The 16,260-nt window shown below is 38.0% G+C and overlaps 1 protein-coding gene across 4 annotated transcripts in view; it reads right to left on the bottom strand.

Moving 5' to 3' along the window:
- Nucleotides 1–16,260, bottom strand: part of LOC107583481 (kinesin-like protein KIF13B) — a 57,158-nt gene that overhangs the window by 18,841 nt on the left and 22,057 nt on the right. For 3 of the 4 annotated variants that reach the window (XM_016269686.1, XM_016269689.1, XM_016269687.1), the window contains exons 3-13: nucleotides 15,876–15,891; nucleotides 15,657–15,717; nucleotides 13,136–13,228; nucleotides 11,969–12,149; nucleotides 11,795–11,882; nucleotides 10,992–11,126; nucleotides 6,857–6,969; nucleotides 2,180–2,291; nucleotides 1,794–2,006; nucleotides 1,600–1,710; nucleotides 1,317–1,451 (exon numbers count right to left, since the gene is read on the bottom strand). In XM_016269686.1, coding sequence (XP_016125172.1) covers nucleotides 1,317–1,451; nucleotides 1,600–1,710; nucleotides 1,794–2,006; nucleotides 2,180–2,291; nucleotides 6,857–6,969; nucleotides 10,992–11,126; nucleotides 11,795–11,882; nucleotides 11,969–12,149; nucleotides 13,136–13,228; nucleotides 15,657–15,717; nucleotides 15,876–15,891 — 1,258 coding nt within the window. The remainder of the gene's footprint in view (nucleotides 1–1,316; nucleotides 1,452–1,599; nucleotides 1,711–1,793; nucleotides 2,007–2,179; nucleotides 2,292–6,856; nucleotides 6,970–10,991; nucleotides 11,127–11,794; nucleotides 11,883–11,968; nucleotides 12,150–13,135; nucleotides 13,229–15,656; nucleotides 15,718–15,875; nucleotides 15,892–16,260) is intronic. The other variant, XM_016269688.1, reaches the window with a different exon arrangement.

The following is a 16,260-nucleotide window of genomic DNA, read 5'->3' as shown; positions in this document are numbered from 1 at the left end:
TTAGTTTATTTTGCTATCCTCACTTTACATAAATGAACTATAGTGTCCTGCACCCACTAATAAAAAAATATAAAAAATTATATCTGGTATCTGAATAATTTTTGGTTTGACTGTATATTATTCTGTTATTTTCACACTTAATTATGCCCATTAAAATGTATTTTACAAGTTTTTATTACTTTCACTGTTCATTTTTCTCTCTCTCTATGGTAGCCTACATCATCTTTAATTTAATAGCATTAGAGCTGCTCCATTGCAGCGGCTTTGTACTGTAATCACGCGATTTGCTGTAAAAATGCAGGGAACCACTCGCTATAAATCTCCCAACTGTGATATTTTCATAAACAGAAGTCGCGTTTTTTTCATCCGAAACATGCAGCGATTTATTTTCCAAAGCCACTCATATAATGCAGAAACATTCATGAAGCAAGCAAAACGTGCAAGGCGTGCAGGTATTTGTACTGGTGCAGAATGAGAGGGACAAGTACAGTACAGCCTAGCGCATTTCACACAGGCTGTTAGTTTCACTTTCGCCAGAAAGTCGTGTATGCTTAAGGGTGAAAAATAATGACGTTTACAGTGAATGCCCCTATAAATTGGCTTATATTTACGATTTAGTTTTAATCCAAATGATGCGTGCTAAGTGAGCGAACATCAATAAATATCACACAACAGTGATATCACATAATATCACATAACTCTCTCTATCTCCCTCCCTCCCTATCATTAAGTAACTTGTGCATTGTTTTACTTACTTGTTTTTGACATATCCGACCGAACTACAAACTTTCCAGTGATGTCTGTGAGAAAGCGATATTCACTCGACTAGCTCGCGCATCTGCGCCACCGCACGCTTAATCCACTCAGCGTGCTTTGCTTACCAGCTGGCGCAAATCAGCAATACAGGCATTAATACTGAATGTTTTATATTCATTGCATACATATACTTCGTAGACATCTTTAATCTCTAATAACTCCATTCTGCTGTCTGTTGTCGGTGTTTCTTTGTCTGAATATGGCACTTATCACATACTGTGTGGTATCGGCGTTTGATATCGGGGCATTTTAACGAGTACAAGTACATGAGCTCAGTATTGGGACCGATACCAGTATCGTATCAGTGCATCCCTAATTATAATATATACTTGTTATATATTGTATTACATTAAAACGTGTATAATAATAATAATAACAAACATGCATAATATATGTAATAAGTAGAAAATAATAGAAATAATAATACTATTAATATAATAATGATATACACACAATATACAAAACTCTTAATAAAATAAAATAAAATATTTGTGCATTACCTTTAGATAATAAACCAATAGTTCATTAAGGGCAGGGTCAGCGTTGAGGTTGACCAGGAAGCATTTATCTTCTCCAACCTTGATACCAGATGACTGCAGAGAGATGCCAAGACTCTCCAGCTGTTTTTGTCTCTCCTGTGCAAAGAAAAAAACAATGCGAGAAGAACTTTAGCGTCCTCTTCTGTGTTTGACGGATGGTGTTATGGAACATGAACTACAGAACATCCAGACATAAACAAAATTATAATCCAGACAAAACAGTGCAAATTATTGTTGCTGTTACTTGTGCGATTTCCTCAGTCTTCCTCAGCTTCTCTTCCCAGGTGACCGTCATCTCCTGTATCAATTTCTCCGATTCCTCTAGTCTATCCTTCAGCTCTGGTGCCTTCATAGACTGTACATGGAACATGGCTCTTAACATGCTGTTTTTGACATTTTGCAACTTCACACTAAGAAAATGATCAAAAAAATGTGTACCTCAGCCTGCGTCAGCTGATCTCGCAGTTTCTCCACCTCTTCTCGGAGTTCCCGGATGATCCTGGCATTGGGGTCTTCATTGACCACGGCGTGGTTGACGATGCTCTTTGCTCGGTCTGCATAGCGTAACGTTGACAGCGTCTCATCATAATTATCTGCCGCAGGGCTTACAGTGGCAACCATAGCGGTCCGACTGTTTCCACCCAGACTGTCCTGTGGTTACACCAGAAGGACGGACATTAAACATCAATGCACAGGGCAGAGTGGGCCCTTTCCAGAGATTTTATAAATTCAAAAGTGTGTGGATGGAACGGAATTGGAAAATGTAAAAAATACTGTGGAAATTCCCCTTCATGGTGTTTACCGGACAGAATGAGTGTTCATACCTTAAGCAGCCATGTCAGCACCGAATCTCTGTAGGGCACAAACTTGTTCTTGTTCTTTCCAGCACCCTGGTCTGCCAGAGCTGAGATCACCAAACCCAGAGTGGTTAAAGACCTGTCCAGTGTGGAGAGGAAAGATAGAAATGGAAAAAATAAGTGAGAGAGAAACAGACCAAGGAAAAATACACACTTCACACACAGAAATATGCACTGGCAGGCCAAAAAGCCTTCACCAGATTTATAAACCTTTCTCAGAACAAACTGTGCCCTTAGATGTAGACAATTTAACAACTCTGATTCTCCACAGTATCTTTAATCAACTAAATTACATTCTTAGAGGGCTAAAACATCCAGACACAATATTAGTGGGGAGCTTCGCACTGGAAATGAAGTTTATGTCTACACAGAAGACAAACTTATTTCAAAACAGTTATTTTTCCATGACATGTCTCCTGTAAAAGTCAAAGCACCCATCCAACAGAAAAGGAAAACGCCTCAATTCAGTGCCATAGGAAAATAGTCAGAGGTGACTCAGACATTCAGAGACTAGATTAAGCAAGAGAATCTCACGAAAACATGTCTGGGTCACATTTTACTCTAAAATTGAAAGGGAAAAATTTATAAAATTAGGCATGAAGAAAATGAAGATGATTTTTGGAGCATGTAATTGTTATTTTATCATATTACATTTTTATTAATCATTAATACCTAATTTACAATTAATAATATAATATAACATAATCAATCTCCACATTGCTTGTCCTTGGTAGCGTATAATATAATGTAACATATTATATATAGTAATATGATAGATAACATCAGAAATACAATAGCAAATGTAGATTCTACAGCGTCTAATACTTCAGCTTCATTCATCGCACCCAAAGATAAACTGCAGTGCTTTACAACTATAGGACAGGAAGAGCTAAATAAACTTATCACTGCATCTAAACCAACAACATGCCTGTTAGATCATGTACCCACTAAATTACTGAAAGAGTTGTTACCTGTAGCAGAAGAACCGCTTCTCAATATTATCAACTCATCATTATCTTTAGGTCACATCCCAAAACCATTCAAGCTGGCGGTTATTAAGCCTCTTATTAAGAAACCACAACTAGATCCTAGTGAACTGGCAAATTACAGACCCATTTCAAGTATTCCGTTTATGTCAAACATTTTAGAAAAAGTTGTGTCTGCTTAATTGTGCTCCTTCCTGCAAAAAAATGATCTCTATGAAAAATTTCAGTCAGGTTTCAGGCCCCACCACAGCACAGAAACGGCACTTGTTAAAATTACAAATGACTTGTGTCAGACCAAGGCTGCATCTCATTGCTAGTTTTACTTGATCTTAGTGCTGCGTTCGACACCATAGATCATGACCAGGGCAGGATTTACGGGGCCGGGGGCCCCTGGGCTTGAGGTTATGTTTGGGCCCCATACCTATACTACAAATGCTCCCAACTAGAACATTATTATGGAGTAACACAAAATACACAAAAATTTAAATATGCTTTCAGGTTCATATACTATTCATATACCCATTAGATAGTGAATTGGTGGGTTTTTGTTAAATGTGAACCAAAATCATCACAATTAAAAGAACTAAAGACTTAAACTACTTCAGTCTGTGTGCACTGAATTAATTTAATACACAAGTTTCACAATTTGAGTTGAATTACTGAAATAAATGAACTTTTCCACGACATTCTAATTTATTGAGATGCACCTGTATATTGTAATTTACTTAGCCAGTATTATAAATTAAACTCAGGACCTGAATTTCATTTTATAAACCGCTTCGGTGGAAAACATACAGGTACAGAAATGCTGCAGAAATGGAATAAACTGTAAATTAAAAACAATAAATTCACTGTAAATTAAACAACAGATTAATTCTTAAAATTAAAGTTACAAAAGTTATTCAGTCAAGAGCAGTGAGTGATTTTGCCTTTTGTTGTTAACAATAACCAATAGGCCTAATTAATTAACATTTGGTATGAAAGTGACAGCAGCTTTTAGTATACCTGCTGTCTGTCAGTCTGTGTTAAAGAACAAAACAAAAAAAATCACTCTGCTCAAATCTGCTCTTGACTAAATAACTTTTTCATATTTAATATGGATTAATATATAAACATAATCTTTATCTACGACTTTATACATCATAGTATTTTGTTCCTGAACAGTAGCTAGCAGCTACTGTTAGTTTTAGGCTAGCCTACCTGAAAAAGTTAAAGCACAGTTTGTTTCATTTGTATCCTTGTGCTATTGCTAGTAACTTGTTCATTTATTACTGACCATTTAATTGTCTTTAAGTAACATTATTTATTAAAATGCAAGGTTACTTGAGTCAGAAACAATGAAAACAATAACTTTTTCTGGAGGTGTTTGCGCAGCTTCATGTGTGCGTGCTTTGGATGTTACTGTGAGCGCCCAGAAATGTAGTTTGACGCAGTACAGCTGAACCACACACGCTGTTTTCAAATGATTGACTTAATCTGATATTCTGTGTGAATTTTTTTTAACTCATCTAACTTACATTGTATATTAAATAAATGTTTGCGGGAATTTTCCAAACGTGCAAAACCTGCGAACATGAGTAAAACTAAAATGCGCAATCCCGCACCGAGATTCAGGACATGATTAAACAAATATTCTATTATATAGAGATTTGTAAAATAAATTTCCACGAGTTTTCCAAAGCTTTCTGGGTTTTTCATGACTGTACGAACCCTGTAAATTGCTATTTTATTTTTTTTAATCGTCTTGATGACATTTCTGCTCCACTTTGTGTGGAGGTAGTGAGACGGGACAAAGTCCCTGTAAGATATTAGGGTATTCTATAGTCTTTGGACGTGAGAGAGCACTCAAAACTCTTCAGATTAATTTAGTGGAACATTAGTATAATATAGAATCATCCTCTGTAAAGAAGTGAGGTGTAAACATGTGAAAATGTATCCTTATCTTTGTAAATGTGCGCTCTTTTGGGCTAAAGGCTTAATGGAAGTGTTTAAAGTAGCCATGTGATCACAAATTAATCGGCGATTCGGCGCAGCGCAGACATATTTAATACGCATGTCCTTTTTCTATGTGAAAAAAATCATAAATTCCAGTTTATGCTGTTTGATTATGGCTTTGAATGTCGTAGTTGGAAGCTGGAAGTTGTTAGCCCCGGCTGGCCCGTGCGCGCTGTTGAAATGTGACTAATAATTTCTGACTGGCACATAACTGAACAAATGTAAACGGGTTAAGGCGGGGCTCCTGGGCTGCAGCCCAGTCAAGCCCAATGGTAAGTCCGGCCATGATCATGACATACTCATAGATCGATTACAAAGCTATACAGGTATTCAAGGGCAGGCTTTAAGATGGTTTAGATCCTACCTGTCCGATCGCTACCACTTTGTTTATTTAAATGGGGAGTCATCTCAATTATCACCAGTAAAATATGGAGTGCCACAAGCATCTGTCCTAGGTCCTCTGCTATTTTCAATATACATGTTGCCCCTTGGTAATATTATTAGAACATACGGAGTGCCACAAGGATCTGTCCTAGGTCCTCTGCTATTTTCAATATACATGTTGCCCCTTGGTAATATTATTAGAACATACGGGATTCGTTTCCACTGTTATGCTGATGATACTCAACTATATATCTCAACAAGACCGGATGAAACTTCTAAATTATCTAAACTAACAGAGCTAGAAAATATGAAAAATATGTTAAAAATGTAAAAATGTGTTATGAATATGTTAAAAATTTAAAAGATTGGATGACCAATCATTTTCTCCTATTAAATTCGGATAAGACAGAGATATTACTTAGCCCAAAAAAAAAAAAAAACAGTACACAGAATCTCTTGGATTACAATTTGCAACTAGATGGATGTAATGTTACTTCCTCTACAGTCAAAAATCTGGGTGTTATATTAGACAGCAACTTGTCTTTTGAAAATCATATTTCCCATGTTACAAAAACAGCATTCTTCCATCTTAGAAACATGTTACCTGTTTCTGATGCAGAAAAGCTAGTTCATGCATTCATGACCTCTAGACTGGACTATTGTAATTCACTGCTAGCTGGTTGTCCTGCATCTTCAATAAACAAGCTACAGGTAGTCCAAAGTGCAGCGGCTAGAGTCCTTACCAGGTCAAGAAAATATTATCATATTACCCCAATTTTACAGTCTCTACACTGGCTACCTATTAAGTTCCATATCAGTTACAAAATATTATTATTTACCTACAAGGCCCTTAATGGTTTAGCTGCTGCGTACCTAACTAGTCTTCTACCATGCTACAATCCATCACGCTCCCTAAGGTCGCAAAATTCTGGACTTTTGGTAGTACCTAGGATAGCAAAGTCCACTAAAGGAGGTAGAGCTTTTTCGCATTTGGTTCCCAAACTCTGGAATAGCCTTCCTGATAACGTTCGGGGTTCAGACACACTCAAAAAAAATGTGTCCAAATGCAGAAAAAAAAACTTTTTCAGGCTTCCTTTAAGTTAAAAATAATTTTAAATTTTTTGGGGCAAAGTATCGATTGGACTTGTTCTTGTTCTTCCATAAGATTAATGCAAAACCACTGCAGGTTTGTACATTCATTAAAAAAAATACCAAGACAAGACAGATAAAAAAAACACAAAGAAAGGCATCATGCAGAATGAGTCAAGGTTGCACACACTTGTTAATGTTGCTGCCTTCCTTGAGCCGCTCGCCTGCAGCGCCAGTCTTTGCAGCTCTCTCACTTCCTGCCAGGTCCACCAAACTCAGCTTACTCACCTTTTCCCCACTTGTCTGTAGAAAGAGAAAAATAACAAAAAAAGAAATGAGACGCTACATTCAAAATTCAAAATTGTATACTGCTTACTGCATAATATACACTGGCTACTTTTTTTCGGAATAGCATGTCACTTGACCTCATTACGTGTATGTTTCCATGATTGGCGCCTAGTTATCCTGGAAATAAACAGTGAACTAGCAGTGGCAGGAACTCATAAAAAAAGCAACATAATAATCCCTCACTACAGAACATTTCCATGGTTGTCATTCCTGTCTGTGCTGGTCCTCCCTAGAAACGGCTTTAAATGTTAAATTTGTGTTTGAATGACCACGCTGGACAAATTCTGGTGAGCTGTCCTATATTATGAAGGAACAATGACAAGAGAGGCTATAGTGGGCTGTAGACAAGCATCCATTGTTCTCCTCTCTATTGCACAGCATTGGAGCAGTATGTGGGGTGGAGTTCCTTTATGTGCCCCAGCATCAGACCTTACTGTACACAATCCCTGTTTGAGCATCAGAGATGAGGTTTAATTAAGAGGAGAGGCAGAGAGACGGGAGTGTGAGCTGAGAGGATATGGGAAGTCGTGAGGAGGGGGGACTGAGCTGGACCGAGATTACAGTGCATTACAGCAACAAAGAGAGTCCTTGTGCTGCGAAGGCTTCAGGCTCCACATGCACATTGGCTGAGAATACACAATCATATAGAGCCAGAGTTCATTCAATAATCTATAATCAGCTATTTAAAGGAGACATATTCTGCTCTTTTGTAGCATTTTTTTTTCCTTCTTTAACTACACTCAAGTTACTTCTTTATGACCCATTTCCACCTTCTCTTTGACCTTTAGAACGAACAGGCTGTTCTTGCTACTGTACCTTTAAGACTTCTAAATATGTGAGTGACCTCTACAAGCACATTGTTATGAGTAAACCCCTCACAACACATTAGCAACTGCATAGCGAGGCAGTGACAACCACTCAGAACACCCTAGCAACTACAGAGATAGCCTACATATTAATCCAAAAGAACGTATTAGCAACTACATGGAAACGCCCTGGAAATCACCAAGAACACCCTAGAAACCACATAGCAACAAGGAAACACCCTGACAACCACTCAGAACACCTTATCCACCTTTTAACCATACATTAACCCTCTCAGAACGTCATAGCAACTGCACAGCAATGCCCTGAACACCACTTAAAACACCATAGAAACCACATTGTTATGCACTAACTACTCATAACACCTTAGAAACTGTGTAGCAACACCCCGATAACCACCCAGAACACCTTATCCACCTTTTAACCATACGTTAACCCTCTCAGAACACCTCAGAAATTGCACAGCAAGACCCTGACAACCACTCAGGACATCCAGCAACCTTATAGCTATCCATTAACCCCTCAGAACACCATAGAAACTACATAGCAATGCCCTGAAAATCACCTAAAACACCGTAGCAATCACATAGTCATGCATTAACCACTCAACACATTGCAACACCCTGACAACCACCCAGAACACCCTAGTAACCTTATAGCCATGCACATAGTCATCAGACAACCATATAAACTACATAGCAACACCCTGACAACCACTCAGGATACCATAGCAATCATATAACTATGCATTAACCTCTTAGAACACCATAGAAACGGTACATAAATTCCCTAAAAACTACCTAAAACACCCTAGAATCCACACAGCTATGCACTAACCTTAGAAACTGCATAGCAATGCCCTGACAACCACTCAACCTTTTGAACAACCTAGCAACTTTATAAAATGTTATGAGAGGTTATGTGCATAACTATAAACTACATAGCAACACCCTGACAACCACTTAGGACTGCCTGGCAATCACCTAGCCATCCATTAACACCTCCGAAGACCACAGCAACTGTACAGCAATGCCCTGAAAACCACCTAAAACACCTAGCAACCACAAAGCTAAGCATTAACCACTCAGAACACCTTAGTAACTTCATAGTAACACCCTGACAACCAACCAGAACACCTTAGCAACCACCTAGTTATGCAGTAGCCCCTCAAAAAACTTTAGCAATTACATAGCAATGTCCTGGCAACCACTCCGAACACTCTGGCAACTGCATAGGTACACATTAATGCCTCAAAACATTTTAGCAACTGCCAGAGCTGGGTAGATTACTTACTTGTACCATATCGATATAAAAATGCAAAGAAAAAGAAAATATATTCCATTCCAAGTGCCTTAAACATTAAATTATGTCAAGGTTTCCCAAACTGGGGTTCGTAAACTAACTGCAAGGGATTTGTGAGTTTAATGAAAACCAAAGAATTAATTCAATCATAAAAATGTAAAATTAGAATAAGTTATTAATTAAGCCATAATTTATTGCTACTGAGTAAATAATATGTAATCTATAAAAAAGTAACTGTAGTCTGATTTAGAACATTTTAAAATGTAAATTAATCCAATTACAAGTACTTAATTTTTTTAATCTGACTACGCAATCCAGATTACATGTAATCAGTTACTACCCAGCTCTGGCAACTGCATGGCAATACTCTGGGAGAACCCACAAGTGTTGACTAGTGGTGAGTTTACACAGTCAAGCACAGACAATGTAAAAATCTTATTTTTAAGGAGCTGTTTTCCATAATATGCTAAACACAGATTTTAATACAAAAGAATATGGAAATCCGAGGTAATCTACTGGCTCACATTTCCCAACAGCACTGCTTGCATGGAAAAGCACAGCATGCAAAAGACAGCACTGATGACTGCGCTGGAAAAATACACACATCATTACTTATCGATGACTGAGATGGCAAGCAGCACATACATGAGGGCTGGGTTTGGTGCACGGGTATGTGCATAGAGGCTAAAACTTGATCATTGCTCTGTTTTAGTGACAACATGCTAAGTTTAGATCTTGCACCTGTTGAGTGGCCAGCACAGTCCAGGCCCTGATGAATTATAGATTAGGGGACTGGACACAAGTCGAATCAGGTGATCATGACATACGGCACAAAAGAAAAGCAAAGTGACACCAGGACAGCACAAGAGGAGATCAGCTGACGTCTAAACTCGGACACTCTATAATTTATTCATCAATTTTCCTGCCATTTGCATGAGCTCTCTCCATACTCACGATAAAGCCGATAAGGGAAGGTTTACTTGGTCCAGAGTGCACTTAATGGTACAAGATCATTGGAGATGCATAAATTAAATGAATTATGCAATATTATAAATAGGAAACAACCGGTAATGATCCAAAGTGAATGGAGCAAAGGCAAGGGTGGTGTAAAAATATAACATAAGAGGAACATTTGAGACTTAACACTGGACTGTGCCATAACAGGTCCACATCAGCTGATAAAAGGTATTCAATACATCCCATCTCTGAGATCATCAGGGCTGGACATGATGACTCATCTCTCAATCTTCCCCTTCCTGCAGCACTTGGCTTTATTTCATGAGGATCTTGCAAGAACATTCAAGGTCTGAGTTTTATCATCAAACAGCAGAATCAGGACTGTTCCCAAATTAAATTACCCTAACAAGGTTTTCCTTGCTCTTTTCAAATGAAAGAGTTTGAGGACAGACTCTGATGTTCTCAACCCAGGCCACCCAGACCATTTACAATACCAAAGCTACAAAAAAACTAGTAAATCAGAGAACATGGTTGCAAAGTTGAAAATACATTAACATGACCACCATCATTTGCATAGTCATGTTTATTCAGAAATTTTACCCAACCTGATAACCAAACTATGCTGGTATGCAAAGGTTAGCCAATCATAAAGAAGGTCCTTTACATGAAGTCTAAAAATGTACAGCAGTAAAAGCTAAGGGTGCAAAATGGTAATGATTATAAGTTTTATGGTGCAAGAAACTTTGTCTAACATAAAAAGTGGACTTAAAAAATAAAACCTGAAGTATGTAGGGTGTGACCCATTTAAGTGATTTTCCACTTGTATTCTCTTGCATCTAAATCTTAATATATGAAAATCAGCTTTAGAACAGTGTGTGTAAGTGTGTCCTTACCCCCGACTGCAGGTCCTTTAGTGTGTGCGTGAGGATGATATTGAAAACGGCATGGGAGCGACTGCTTTCCTCATTCATATTGGTGGCCGCCACAGTGCGGGATTTATTCCCCTCAGACATCAAGGACTCAATGTCCTTTGGGTAGGAGAAGGGACACGATTAGAATCTCAGACATGCGTTAATGGTCAGAAATACTGCACACTTGTGCATACTTATTTTTTTGTTTAAAAAAAAAGCAAAGCAGTAAAGATGTCCTGAATATGACCTCTAAAAATAAGGCAGGTACAATGCTGATGAATTATGGTTACTGCAAAGTAACCCGTTTTTAGGTTTTGAACCGAGTTAAATAGGGCTTCCACAATGATCACCTATGGAATCTCTGGAATTCTACAGAATGGATTAAAATTTGTACAAATGTGTTAATCCAAAGCATTGAACACATTAAACTGATTTATACTCAACATAATTTAGTAGAATTAAAAGAATAGGTGACATATTACACAATTCCATGCATCAAATTCTGCAAAAAGCCATGGAAATATGTTTTTAGAAAGGCTTTAGAATGACAAAGATTTCCATAAGACCAAAAACATCAGCAGTGACACATGTCGTATTGTGAGCTGACTACAAACATTCCTACAGTGGGATTTGCTAAGCATCAACTGCAGACCCAAAGAGGGGATAACTGAGCCACATGATCAACTAAACGACAGTATATATTGGGAAAAAAGGAGGTGAAAGTTCAAACAGTGTAAAGCATATGTTATTCCACCATTAAAGATATTTTTGTCCTATTTTGTTACCTTGTAACTTTCTACTGCAAGCCTTGATAGACCATCAACATAAGGCCCCAAAACTTTATGCTCTCTCACTCTTAAGGCCTGTCGACTCCTGTGGGAAAAACGGATATTGTGTAAGATCGACATCTACAGCAGAGTAAAGCTCAGAGATTCTACATGAGAAACAATAGGCTTCACCCTTTGGGGTCCAACAGGTCCCGGACTTTCTCGTTGTAGATTTCCATATAAGAGACTTCCACGGTGAAGCACTCTTCCTCTCGCTGGTGTTGAATGGTCCGCTCAAACAGAGAACTGCAAAGTCTGGGGATCAAACCAGGTTGGTCTGCCGAACCCATCATGGTGTATGACTTCCCAGAGCCTGAGGGAAATTACATGTTCTCATGTTACTTAAAATAAATACTCGTCAAGTACTTGAAGGGGTCATCGGATACCCATTTTCCACAAGGTGATATGATTCTTTAGGGTCTTAATGAAAAGTCTAAAACATACTTTGGTTAAAATTTCTCAATGGTAGTGTAAAACAACACCCTTTTTACCCTGTCAAAAACAGCTCTTTTCAGAGCAAGCCGTTTTCTTGCATGCCACTTTAAATGCAAATGCGCTCTGCTCACCCCACCCCTCTGTTCCGAGCCGCTCTCTGAGAGACGGTAAACTTTAGCCACATTCATCGTGAAACTTGCTAACTAGCACGTTATTAGGAAAGGCGATTTGTAAAGATTCATTCAAAAAAAAAAAAACATATACTCACTTCTTCTGTAGGTGAAGCTGGATCACGAATGATTCGTGCGAACATAGACGCATTTAGGTAGATCGGGGGGTGCATTCCCTTCACAAACAAACGTAATCCACTGCGTCTTCAGCAGCTCAGATGTCGGGAGTAAATGACAACTGCTATGTTCATTATTACATCCAACAACATAAAACCTCAATCGCTTAGGAGTCATTCTTGTCTACATCTGCTCCGGCGTCGAAACAGTGGCGGACTGATGACAGCTCACTCAGGGCAGGTCAAAGGTAAAACGCTAGTGTCAATCAACTATCGTGGGAGGGCCTGGGTCAGTGTGACGTCACACAGACAAGAAGCTGAAAACGGTTTGATTTGAGAAAGGGGTAATGATTTTAGTAGATAAAAAAAAAAAAACACTGGGTGGATTTTTATCATTATAGGGTGCTTGTGTACACACACTGCCAACATACATTTATGTTCAAACAACATGTAAAAGTGCATTTCGCATCCGATGACCCCTTTAACATAAATAATCACATTACAAAAGAAGAGTGGTTATGTTTAGAGTGCTTTTAAAAAAACTGAGCAAAGGTCATTGCGTACAAAGCATTACTCACCAGTCTGCCCATATGCAAAAATACAGGCGTTGTAACCCTGAAAGGCATTGTGCAAAAGACTCTCCCCAAGGCACTGAAACACTACATCTTGGCCTGTTAAAATATGATTGAATGACAATTAAGACAGACGTCCATAAATGTGAATCTTACAAGAACATTCAAGTGATGTATGACTCTGAGATAACAATTCAACTAAACTAAGGTTATGGTTCTAAAAATAGGCTTCACTGTAGCTTCAAAATGATTCATCATGTGAAGGAGAGAAACAGAGGAAAACAGGAGAAACCATGTATGGCTGTGCTGAAGTGCATGATGACACCTAAACAAATACAGCTTTAAAAAAAATGGCATAATGAAAAAAAATGTATGTCCCTAAAAATAAGAAAAAAGGGTTTATTTTTATATTTACATTTATATATATGTAGCGAATCAGCTCATGGGAAATATGAATAATTAACCATAACTAATTATGATTAATTATTAATATTTTAGATCCACTGTAGATATTTAGCTGACCACTCAGGGTCAACCGTCTTGTCAATTCTAAGAACGTTAATTTCCTGGTTAAAGGAAATAACTTTCTTACTGTACAATTCTATAAGTTTGTAACGTAAATCTGCATGATTATTGACTCCGGTTATGAGTAAACAATGAACACGTCAAGTGTGATACAAGTAAGGTTTTATTAACTACATAAACACTTAAACTAGTCTAACATACTACATAAACACATTAAGCCGGTCTAACATACACATACACACACACACACATACAGTTGGTATAGGAAAGGGTTAAAGTTTAGCACTAAAGAAAGAGACATAAGGAATGACATGTAGCGAATTTAACTCATGGGAAATATGAATAATTGACCATAACTAGTTATAATTAACTATTCATATTTTAGATCCACTGTAGATATTTAGCTGACCACTCAGGGTCAACTGTCTTGTCAATTCTAAGACGTTAATTTCCTGGTTAAGGGAAATAACTTTCTTACTGTACAATTCTATAAGTTTGTAACGTAAATCTGCATGATTATTGACTCCGGTTATGAGTAAACACTGAACACGTCAAGTGTGATACAAGTAAGGTTTTATTAACTACATAAACACTTAAACTAGTCTAACATACTACATAAACACATTAAGCCGGTCTAACATACACATACACACACACACGCACACATACAGTTGGTATAGGAAAGGGTTAAAGTTTAACTCAGCATAGAAAGAGGCATAAAGAATGGATTTTATGGAACACTTTGCTTGTATATTCAACAGATCAAAGCCTTCAGGGATACGTCAGATTCTGAGTTCAAACACACCTTTGTAAAAAGGTGTAACTGATACTTAATGCATCAATTAAATCGACTAAGTTTGATACTTGCGTATGTCTGAAAAAGATTCCTGATGCAATCTTAAGGTCCAAGATCTTGCTGAAATTAGTTGATGAAAAGAACCAGTTTGAGTCAGTGTCACTTGATGAATGGAAAGGACAAGGCCGAAGCCTGGCACAAGCTTAGCGTTTCCGGGAGCGTTTGTCTCACATCTTCTTAGCTTAAGACCGAACCACCGACTGGGGCGGGTCCCTGGAGCCGGGCCTTTAAGGTCGGAGAAGATCTCCGCCTTTCAAGATGGGCTTGTCCAATGAGCAAAATGGAATTTCCGAGCGGGAGGTGGCAATTGCTGGAGGGTTTACGACCCTTTGTTCTCGAAGCATGGTAATTTGCAAATGGACTTAAATCGAAATTATTAACGATTCTCAGGGCCCTAATATATTTTGCCTATGTACCACCATATAATATACCCGCTTGTTTCGATCATAAGAAGGCAAATTCATAGATACTAAACAAGGTAAGATTACATATAGTGAAAAGGGAGGATCAAGAATGGGTCCCCTCACAAGCATACTAAAATAGTCTAAGAATATCAAAGACAAAATACACAATGACAATAATATACTCAATGGCCTGAAGAAATATGTGTGTTCATTCAAATAACGTTTTTTCTATGAATTAACTAGAACACAGTCCATTTCTACTCTGCTTTTCCTTGGGACAAGAGTGGGCTATCCTTCTCACATTCCTGGGGGGTCATAAAACCAGTGATATCATGATTAGTTGTCATGGTGACCAGAGCGCCTGGTGTTCAGCAGACATCCTGGCATCCAGTTAATTGAGTGAGGGGACTGTGACGATTTGTTAACCTAATGAATAATTGATTTGTTAAATCAAATTAAAATTAGTGTGTCAGATTGGTCGAGACGCTACATATATATATAACTTTCTGTCCTGTAGATAGAGTGCCATGACTTGAAACTGTACTGAAAACCTCAAGGTGATACGCTGTAGATTTTCTGGAAAAACCTTGTTAGTACAAATGATCTTGGTGTAAACAAACCCTTATCTTCACTAGCACCACCAGCACCAGCGCAAGAACCATCAAAAATTATACAGATGAGATATTTGGTATTGAACCAAAAAACAAAGTGGCTTCTTCAAGAAGTGTTTCCAGAAACTGACCAGCAAACTTCTCTGTCTCCGACTCATCCATCGACCAAAAACAGTAGTCATAGGCGAAGGTCTTGACAAAAGGGAGACAGATAGATAGACATAAAAATGGTTACTCTCTGTTTCCACTTGTTCTATTCTATTAAACTTGTATACTGTATGAATGTTTTATCAAACTTGTATTTTGTGTGATGTAAGCATGTTCATTTTAGACAGAAATGAGGGTCATACCTTTGGCTGACCCCTGCTGCAAGACGATCCAAGGAGAGGGGGCATATGGGAAAAGACAGAAAAAGAGTTTGTTTAAAAACAAATCACATATGCATGTACTTTAGAAGAATGCACAATTTCAATGTGGCTGCGCTGAAGTACAAGATGACAAGTAAGATTCTGTATAAACAAAAAAAAATCCATGTGTTATTTTGGATGTGATATCATGAAAATATTATTAATACTACTGTACATATACAGTACCAGGATTCAATGCAATGGTATTATTAGAGTTCTATTTATAGCATAATATTTACACTGGCAGCCAAAAAAATTGAATAATTAAGAATGGGGGGGAGGGGGGGGGGGGTTAGGGTACCCCAGCCTGCTTTTTTTTAATGAAAAA

Source organism: Sinocyclocheilus grahami, unplaced genomic scaffold, assembly GCF_001515645.1.
Source record: "Sinocyclocheilus grahami isolate Dianchi unplaced genomic scaffold, SAMN03320097.WGS_v1.1 scaffold54.1, whole genome shotgun sequence".
Classification (NCBI taxonomy): domain Eukaryota; kingdom Metazoa; phylum Chordata; class Actinopteri; order Cypriniformes; family Cyprinidae; genus Sinocyclocheilus; species Sinocyclocheilus grahami.
This window is presented reverse-complemented; position numbering and strand designations above follow the sequence as displayed.